This window comes from Neodiprion pinetum, chromosome 4 (genome assembly GCF_021155775.2).
Source record: "Neodiprion pinetum isolate iyNeoPine1 chromosome 4, iyNeoPine1.2, whole genome shotgun sequence".
NCBI lineage: Eukaryota > Metazoa > Arthropoda > Insecta > Hymenoptera > Diprionidae > Neodiprion > Neodiprion pinetum.
Window position 1 is genome coordinate 28,076,384 of NC_060235.2, and position 8,763 is coordinate 28,085,146.

The 8,763-nt window shown below is 34.2% G+C and overlaps 3 protein-coding genes and 1 long non-coding RNA gene across 4 annotated transcripts; 1 reads left to right on the forward strand and 3 right to left on the reverse strand.

The window, feature by feature from the left end:
• Positions 1 to 35: 35 nt before the first annotated feature.
• Positions 36 to 4,529, forward strand: Kat60 (Katanin 60). Its single transcript, XM_046622443.2, has 11 exons — positions 36 to 176; positions 844 to 1,132; positions 1,471 to 1,615; positions 1,831 to 1,975; positions 2,101 to 2,191; positions 2,291 to 2,412; positions 2,550 to 2,729; positions 2,837 to 2,979; positions 3,101 to 3,213; positions 3,295 to 3,421; positions 3,537 to 4,529. Exons 2-11 carry the CDS (start codon positions 865 to 867, stop codon positions 3,733 to 3,735), a joined length of 1,533 nt encoding a protein of 510 aa, XP_046478399.1. The 5' UTR covers positions 36 to 176; positions 844 to 864; the 3' UTR covers positions 3,736 to 4,529.
• Positions 846 to 1,671, reverse strand: LOC138190819 (uncharacterized). The gene is made up of 2 exons (XR_011176914.1): positions 1,447 to 1,671; positions 846 to 1,325 (listed from the first exon to the last, which is right to left on the reverse strand). It is a non-coding gene; the product is annotated as an uncharacterized lncRNA (long non-coding RNA).
• LOC124217134 (RNA-binding motif protein, X-linked 2) lies at positions 2,841 to 5,754 on the reverse strand. The gene is made up of 4 exons (XM_046622449.2): positions 5,608 to 5,754; positions 5,215 to 5,367; positions 4,993 to 5,122; positions 2,841 to 4,918 (listed from the first exon to the last, which is right to left on the reverse strand). The coding sequence occupies exons 1-4, from the start codon at positions 5,619 to 5,621 to the stop codon at positions 4,796 to 4,798; spliced, it is 420 nt and encodes a 139-aa protein (XP_046478405.1). The 5' UTR covers positions 5,622 to 5,754; the 3' UTR covers positions 2,841 to 4,795.
• Positions 5,755 to 5,844: 90 nt separating this feature from the next.
• Positions 5,845 to 7,896, reverse strand: Sdhaf3 (Succinate dehydrogenase assembly factor 3). Its single transcript, XM_046622450.2, has 2 exons — positions 7,710 to 7,896; positions 5,845 to 7,604 (listed from the first exon to the last, which is right to left on the reverse strand). Exons 1-2 carry the CDS (start codon positions 7,884 to 7,886, stop codon positions 7,425 to 7,427), a joined length of 357 nt encoding a protein of 118 aa, XP_046478406.1. The 5' UTR covers positions 7,887 to 7,896; the 3' UTR covers positions 5,845 to 7,424.
• Positions 7,897 to 8,763: the final 867 nt, after the last annotated feature.

Sequence of the window (8,763 nt, forward strand, 5' to 3'; positions counted from 1 at the left end):
CTTTAAATGGTCGAATCAAGAAAAAAATGACGTCACATCACTCGACGCAACCGTGGGAGCTAGGATTGTGTTTATCACCAAGACTTTAGCCCGGTCTTAGCGTGATAAAAAAAGCGCTTGATCAATATCCGATCGGGGAAAACCATCCTGAGTTATCACAGAATTTTTCCACTTAGGTAAATAAATAATTTCTCCAGTCTAACCTCACACTGATTATTCCATACTGACCTTTCTTTCCATAAGATAGATTCAATTTAAATAAATAATAGAAAACCTTTGAGTAGATGCAAAAGTTTATTCTTAATGAGTGACATGGTTAGCCAATATATGAAATACTGTCAGTGTAGCTTTATTCGAGTTATACAAGATCCTTTCCCTCGTTAGCAATCAATTTGGCTACTGCTTATCATAAACTTAAAAATGCCTGTACATAAGGAATGAGATTTGTGTAGGCGGTGCACGGATAAATTATGTTTGATGCTTAGATATTCTGAAAATATTCAGAAACACATCCGAGAGATAGTATCAACTCATTTTCCTCATTGATCTAAATAAATTGCTACTTTTTCCTGGAATCTAAAAGGATTTATTGTAACTTTGGTAAGGCTGAAGCATACATGCTTTAGGTTTTCTAGTTACTTCAATAATTTTTTCTTTTTTGTTTGCAAGATTCAATGCAATTTGATCACTAGTAATGATCATTTTTAAGTATGGAGTAAAAATAAACTATTTAAATTCTTTCGTCTACAGAGGAAAACTAAATTTGAAACAAGCGATATTTTTTCAAGATCGACCTTATTTTTTTGTTTCTTTAGTTTTTTAACTCAACTTTACTATTTTCAGAATCTTGAACAGGCTGCAATAATGTCAGTTTCTATAAGTGAGATATGCGAGAACACAAAACTAGCTAGGGAAATGGCTTTGATGGGAAATTATGACACATCCGGTGTATATTACCAAGGTGTCATTCAGCAGATACATAGGCTTCTCACTACGATAGGTGACACGACTCGCAAAGGGAAATGGCAAGTTGTGCAGCATCAAATCGCTCAAGAGTTTGAAAAAGTTAAAGCAACTTCAAACACCTTACAGCTTTTTAAAATTGATACTCATGGAGAAAGATTAGTCGGAGGTATGGTTTCTTTCATTCAAGATTCCGGATTATGTTAACTTGACTTATACGAAAGTTCATAAATTTTAAAACGCCATTTTAATATCGAACAAAAATTTTAGTACATCCTTGAGAATAAAAAACAAGATTCTGCAGTTAGCAAAATCCTGTTCCAATATTAAGTATCACACTTGTGCTTTCACTATGAACAATTCTGAAAGAATAAATCTTTTTGATATACAAGATTCATTTAGAAATGCACACAGTTTTGTGTTTCAAAACTTGTAATTATTATGGAATTTTTTTAATCTTTAAAAATAACTGATCTTACTTACCCGTATTTTGTAAATTTATTGTAGGATCATCTTGTTTATCGACTTTCGAAGAGCCTACACGGGATCCAACTTCGTGGACTTTCGGTGAACTTCGTGAACCTAGTATGTGGCCACCTGCACCACCAAGAGATCCTGACGTCTGGCCTCCTTTGACTCCTGCAGAACAAAAGTAAGTTTATTAATGGTATTTGAGAATTTTGTAATAAAATGTGGCAGTTTAAGCGCATCTGATAATTACCAAAAATATCCTATTTGTTACAGCTGGTGTAGGAAAATTGTTGTAATATATTTAAAAATGGATGGACGTAGAAGTAGCATTTCTAAGATATTTCACACTACATTTGTACAAACGCCGTAAAATGCTAACTGTTTTTATCTTTGTAGAAATGCTCGGCCTCAAAAAAATCAAAAACAATCAATTCGCTCAAATGTTCGTAAATCCTCGATTCCACCTGGGAAAAAACAAGAAAGCAAAACTAATTCTAAAAAAGACGATAAAAGACCGACCAAAAAAGATGACTCTGTTAAGGTGAAAAACTTATGTTGACCTAACAAAGTAGAAAGCAATTACATTTATTTTGCATTGCATTTACGCATTTGAGTATTTGTATTTTATAGTAAATGTTTGAATATTTTTTGACCCCAATTTTTTAGGATAAAAGTGACTCTGAGAAAAAAGAAGTTGAAGTGGAAGACCGCAAATTTGAGCCAGCTGGAAATGACAGAGATCTTGTAGACATGCTCGGTAAGTATAGAGTAGAGAGCAGTAAAAGTTGTACGATAATTTGCTTTTTCACCTTACCATTTGATCTTCGACATGTTAACTTGAAAACTTTTTATATAGAACGAGATATTGTACAAAAAAATCCAAACATTCACTGGGACGACATAGCAGATCTTTATGAGGCAAAGCGATTGCTGGAAGAAGCTGTTGTTTTGCCAATGTGGATGCCAGACTTCTTCAAAGTATGTTTATTTCTGCAATGAATATTTATCACATACTCTGAAACAGAAAAAGTAAATATCAGTACCTAAAATTATTATAGAGGCAAAAGTAATATGAATAATATGAATTTATCAGAGATGCACATACACTTTTACAGGGAATACGAAGGCCTTGGAAAGGTGTGCTAATGGTTGGCCCGCCTGGTACAGGAAAAACAATGCTTGCAAAGGCTGTGGCCACAGAATGTGGAACAACATTTTTCAATGTCTCTTCATCAACGTTAACATCAAAGTACAGAGGAGAGTCAGAGAAATTAGTACGCTTACTTTTTGAAATGGTAAGGGTGTAGTGCTACTGCAGTTGAGAAAACTGCCACAAGCCAAATTCACAAAATTCACGTAATTTCATAAACACAACTCTAAATTGAAAACTGCTTTAACACAGGCCAGATTTTACGCTCCTAGTACCATATTCATTGACGAGATAGACTCACTGTGTTCAAGAAGGGGCTCGGAATCTGAACATGAAGCATCTCGTCGTGTAAAGTCTGAACTCCTTGTACAAATGGACGGAGTCAATTCGAACAGGTATTTATTTTGTATAACTTACGATATAGGTATAGAGACTATGATTCTGACCTCTGAGTATGAGAAATTTACATAAAAATATATTCAAGCATATTTAAATTACATTAGGTGTTATTTTCAGTGAAGATCCGAGCAAAGTTGTGATGGTACTTGCTGCTACAAACTTTCCTTGGGATATAGATGAAGCGCTACGACGGCGATTAGAGAAACGCATTTACATACCTCTGCCTAACAGTAAGATCTAAGAGAAGGAATTGAGTACAAAAAATCATTTATTAATATGTACGAACTAATTATTTTGACTCTTACTTGCAGACGAAGGTAGAGAAGCCTTGCTGAAGATAAATCTTCGCGAGGTCAAAATAGACCCAGAAGTAAATTTGACTGACATTGCCAAAAAACTCGAAGGCTATTCAGGCGCAGATATAACCAATGTTTGCAGGTAAAGTAATTTTCCAGCTTGTCAGCTGTCATCGAGCTTGAGATCAAAATTTATAACACCTGTAACAGTCTGTAATTGTATAGCACGATTAATGGTTTTTAATATTTGGGCTCAGAGATGCGTCTATGATGTCCATGCGCAGAAAAATTGCTGGTCTAAGGGCAGATCAAATTAGGCAGTTACCTAAAGAAGAGCTCGACCTGCCTGTGTCTGTGCTAGATTTTGAAGAAGCTGTTGAGAAATGCAATAAAAGTGTGTCGCAAGAGGATCTTGAGAAATATGAGAAGTGGATGAATGAATTTGGATCATCTTGATAATCCTTATACAAAAAATGAAAATATAATATAAATTAACTACCTAACACGGACATCGTAACGACTAATGAGTATTGTTAGAATATTTTTTACATGTACCTATCACATTTATGTTTGATCGTTCAAATTTTATAACAGAAAAAAAATAGATTATTATTTAGTGTCTATGTTTAAATTTTGAGTCGTTACCAGAAAATTAAATATTTATTTTTGAACTGTGCGACGTTACAAGTGAAATCCTGTGCATGGTTTTGATACTCAACTTACAGGAATGTGTGATTTGCGACTGTAAATTGGTTGAAATTCTGTTTTAATTAGGACAAACATTTGAGTGTTGTGTAGCAAGTACCGTATTCTTCCAAGTATAAGATGACCCAAAATTCTGATACATTATTTCAGGGTGTTTTTCTTAGTTACCCGCACATAAGACGGATCCGCGTACAACATGAGGATGATTTTGGCGGGTACTGTCAATGACAAAAAACCTTGGCTCATATTCAAAACAATACGGTATAATCAAGATAATGAACGTAGTCTGAAATATCTCAGGAATAATACCCCTACGTGCATCCATTTTTAAATACATTACAATTTTTTTACACCAACTATAACAAATAGAATATTTTTGGTAATAATCAGATGCGCTTAAACTGCCACATTAAAAAAAAACTAAACTTCTCTAATCAACTTGTAAGAAACATAATACATGAGCCATAAGACAATTCTTGTTAAAACTGTTATTTACATTTAACTACAGGTAGTAGAATTTAATAAACCAAATGTATTATACAAGATTTTCTTGAGTGTTCAGTGTCATGCAAAATACGATTATCTACCCTTTCTAGAGAGTAAATAAGCTATAAGTATTTTAATCACAGTTTATAATCGACAACGATCAAAGTACTTTTTATGTGTCAATAGGAAATTGCAAAGGCTGTACATAATCGGCAAGCCCTTTCTTATCGCTTAGCTGTTTTCCCTGCTTGAAACTGATCAGTTGCCTACGTAACATCGATTTAAATTCAAAGAGCTGTGTGTTTACTCATTTAAAACTATTTCATCATTTTCGGATTGGTGCACAGCCTTGATTCTGCAGTTTTTTTGTATGTTCATCAGTATTTTTCGATTCTTTTGGCACTTTGTACTTCTCCACGTGATCGACTCTCAAAATTCGACCCAGGACCTGAAAATAGAGGCATATTAGTCTTATTGAAGGCTTCAAAAATGAATAAACTAGTAAAGCACTGAAGTGCACACCTTTGTGCCATTGAAGTTATCTACAGCGAGTATAGTGCTCCTTTGATCCTCGTAACAAATAAAACCGAACCCTTTGGGTTTGCCAGTGTCCTTGTCCCTGACGAGGTTGATGTTTACGATTTCACCATACCTGTTGACAAAAGCAAGAGCCTTTATTCTTGCTTGAAGATTTATACCGCTATTAAATATTTGACGATTCTAATGTAGAAATATTCAACTTACTGGGAAAATATTGTAATAACATCACCCTCTGTCAAATCATACGGTAGGCCTCCAACGAATATCCAAGCACTGTCTTTGTACTTGTCGTGCCATGAAGATTTACTGTTGCGTACTAGTTCTTGCTCACCTAACTTGGTTATGTTTTTTACATTCCTGAAAAATCAATTATACTAAAATGAATTGGAATAGTGGCAATAGACATTAGACATATTCAAATTTAAAAATTACTGCGTCTCAAACTCAACTTTGTTGTTTACTACTAGGATAGGTTAGAATACATTAGGTTAGGTTATGTTCGATACCAAATAAATACTTTGCGTCACACGAAACGCGTGAAAGAAATGATAGCGAATGTAAAATCAGATGATGCATAATTAAATGAACGAAACTCACGTTAAGGGGTTCATGGCAGATCAAGGGAAATACTACAGTCTTGTTGAACATTAATATACGTCGAAATTTATATCGCTATTGCTACGAGCATCGCGGTGTCTAGAATTACGAAGCATCAAGTCCATGGTCCGAAGATGCGGGGAATTTTGATAATCGATCAAGTAGCCGATTTAATAAAGAAACTGGTTACGAGTTATACTTTTTTTTTTAACATATTAACCAGACAATCGTCCTTAGCTATCTATAGATGTTTCACGTATATAGGGAATTTATAATAAAGTGTTGGAGGTAAAACATGACATTCCTTACGGAAAAAGGTTCCAAATTTACTCAGTTTCTCAGCATTCGAATTTTGTGGATTAAATTTGAAAGTATCAAAACCTAGTAAAAGTTGAAGTGATACTTTAATTAATTTTTCCGTTATTTTAAGCTTTTTATGGTTCTATGCGACTGAGTTGAAACTAACGAATTACGTTGTGCTTCCATACTTGTCACTGTGATGAAATATTTCCAAGTCAAGTAGCTGTGATGGTATTTTCCATTTTTGTCCAAGCACAATTTCGAATTGTATTAATCTACTTATCGGTGATCTTTATTAAAAGATTCACGAATGAAAATACAGATATTTTAATTATAATAATACAGTGATATCAAGTTAGCAAGTATTCTAAACCGTGTTTATGATCGAACTTTCGAAGGGAAACATATTGCTCATAATTCTTGATTACATGTTGATATATTTTTGAAACAACTTTAACACGTCTATCACTCGTTTTATCTAAGCTTTTTAAGAATAAATTATAATTATGGTCAGACATGTTGGTGATTAATATTTTTTATGCCTGATCTATCATTGGAGATAAATATTGTTTTAAGTTTCTCTCGTTCTTGTAACATTTGGACACATTGACATTTTTTCTTATGCATTTGACATTTTTCATTAAATAACAACCAAGTTCACGTTGTCCAGTTTGACTGAGCAACGAACAACAGGTACTTTTATAGCTGAAGCTACATTGATTTGTGTGTATACAGCATATAAGTAGTAGATAATGATCAGTCAACTGATCGTGAGAGGCTGGTTTGATACATATGTTGACATGATGTGTGACTTGATAATACAGTAATTAACTTTAGAGGAACGTGAAGAATCACTTAATTTCTTAAATGTTGTAATATAATTTTGAATTTGCAGTGATCGTTGAAATTTCATGACAAGTCGTGTGAAATTCTACATGCAATTAGATGGTTTGTGAATGAGTTTGTTACGATTGTTGATGCATTAAAAGTAACTGTAACACGTAATCCTTATGGCATTAATTTTATCTATATTGAAGATGACTATGTGATGATTAATTTGACTATTTCATAGTGAATTAATTTACAACTAAGAATATTTATCAATCTGACACATTACAAAATAAAATACATTAAACGTAGTGAAAGTCAGGATTTTAACAAGGATATCTGGAAATGAATTGAGTGGTTTTCTAAATATTTCAAAATTTAACATAAATAGTTGAATAATTCAACAAAAATACAACTACGTTTGAAGCAACATTATGTAGCTTGTTGTCAATTTCTTTGAATTAACCAGATTTGAAGTATGTGAGTGTGAAATGGATAAATAAGTATGGATGAGAACATGCATACAGTTCCAGAATATGTGATTCCTGAAAAATTCTAAAATGCATATGATATTACTTTAATATTGTATAAAGTCAGGCCACATTTTCAGGAACTTGACAATATCCAGGATCACTAGACATTTTATATATACTACACTTACAGAGGGTAACAACCCAGTGCACCTATGATTAAGTATCATCACTCTTTTCAACGTGTTTTCCAGTTGCCGTCATCATCAATTCATAGAGTTGCTGTATTTGCTCATCTCTCATTTTCTCAATCGCATCCTGGTCCAAATCTATACCTAATTTTTTGGCTTGCTGTGGTCCTCTAAGTCCCAGTTGCTCAGCAAGTTTTGTAGCATAATCCTGAAATACATCATTTCTTTATTCAATTGCAAAGGTATAAATAGCGGTGTAATTTTAAATCGAGTGATCAAACACAGCCAGATATATTGCATTGAGGATACTTGCAGCCCACTCTGTCATGAAAACTTGAGCCTCTGCAGGGTTGCAATTTTTATGCCGCCTAAATTCATCGCGGACGTAATTATTGCCCAGAGGTTGAATTTCCAACGGTAAGCCGCGGTGAAGTTTCAGGATAGTTTTGTATAAAAACTTCACCCGTTGCACATGTGAGGTTATGTTCATTTTTGTAAGTAACTAGTCCGCTAAACGTTGCAATAACTAACAAAATTTCCTCATCGAATTTTACCATAGGCGAGCAGCATCATAATGAATTTTTGCCAGCGATCTTTCAGATTGCATTTATATAATTAAAAACTCGCAGCCGCTCTAATCTCGCAGTTATGTATTCTTCGTGGTATTCTTGTTCAACGAAACGAGCGCTCCGAGTGTTCAACATGACAATCATTGAGGAGATTTGAACAGTCGGTAATTAAAATCACAATATTAAATGAATTCTCGGTCCTGCATTTGATGTAGAAGTGCGAAACACTCGATTAATAAAGTAAATAGTGGATACACCTATTGCGTTAAAATTTATTTTCTTACTATTTCGAATTCATCCAACATCTTGACCATGTTTCACGTTTTCGTTTACCAGTTCTTGGCAAAATCGTAACAAGGGCAGGAATTATGAGGGTAATTTCAATCGGTAAGAAAATCTCTTCGTATGGTCACTCAGCGAACGAGTTTAACTCAGGTCTGAAGTATAAAAAGCGGATTACACCTAAATTCGAATCAGTTGCGGCTGGACTTTACGGTGCTTTGCAGGGCCGGTGAGTTTTCGCTTATTCATTTATTTGGTTATGGTATTTTTCCGAACAACTTTTTGTAGATAATATCTGTCCGTTACATTTCCCAACACTTCAGAGCATTAACTGACTGCAGTAGTTTTTCAATTACCTCAACTCTGTCTATATTTAATATTTATGCATATAATCTTGAAAGTTCGCAATCGGTCACCGCCGATTCGGCATCACTCGAGTTCTTCGTCTGCTTCTCGCAGGCTGGCCATCCCATCTTTAATTTTAAACTCTGAACGGCCGTAAAATTATTGCATCGA

What these genes read in the sequence shown, in the direction of transcription:
- Kat60 (XM_046622443.2), top strand. Translation starts at nt 865, where the DNA reads ATGTCAGTTTCTATAAGTGAGATATGCGAGAACACAAAACTAGCTAGG. An exon ending in TTACATACCTCTGCCTAACA is followed by an intron (nt 3,214 to 3,294) that starts GTAAGATCTAAG and finishes TCTTACTTGCAG; the next exon opens with ACGAAGGTAGAGAAGCCTTG. An exon ending in GATATAACCAATGTTTGCAG is followed by an intron (nt 3,422 to 3,536) that starts GTAAAGTAATTT and finishes ATTTGGGCTCAG; the next exon opens with AGATGCGTCTATGATGTCCA.
- LOC124217134 (XM_046622449.2), bottom strand. An exon ending in GTTATTACAATATTTTCCCA is followed by an intron (nt 5,123 to 5,214) that starts GTAAGTTGAATA and finishes TTTTGTCAACAG; the next exon opens with GTATGGTGAAATCGTAAACA. An exon ending in ATAACTTCAATGGCACAAAG is followed by an intron (nt 4,919 to 4,992) that starts GTGTGCACTTCA and finishes CTCTATTTTCAG; the next exon opens with GTCCTGGGTCGAATTTTGAG.
- Sdhaf3 (XM_046622450.2), bottom strand. Translation starts at nt 7,886, where the DNA reads ATGAACATAACCTCACATGTGCAACGGGTGAAGTTTTTATACAAAACT. An exon ending in TTTTCATGACAGAGTGGGCT is followed by an intron (nt 7,605 to 7,709) that starts GCAAGTATCCTC and finishes GATGTATTTCAG; the next exon opens with GATTATGCTACAAAACTTGC.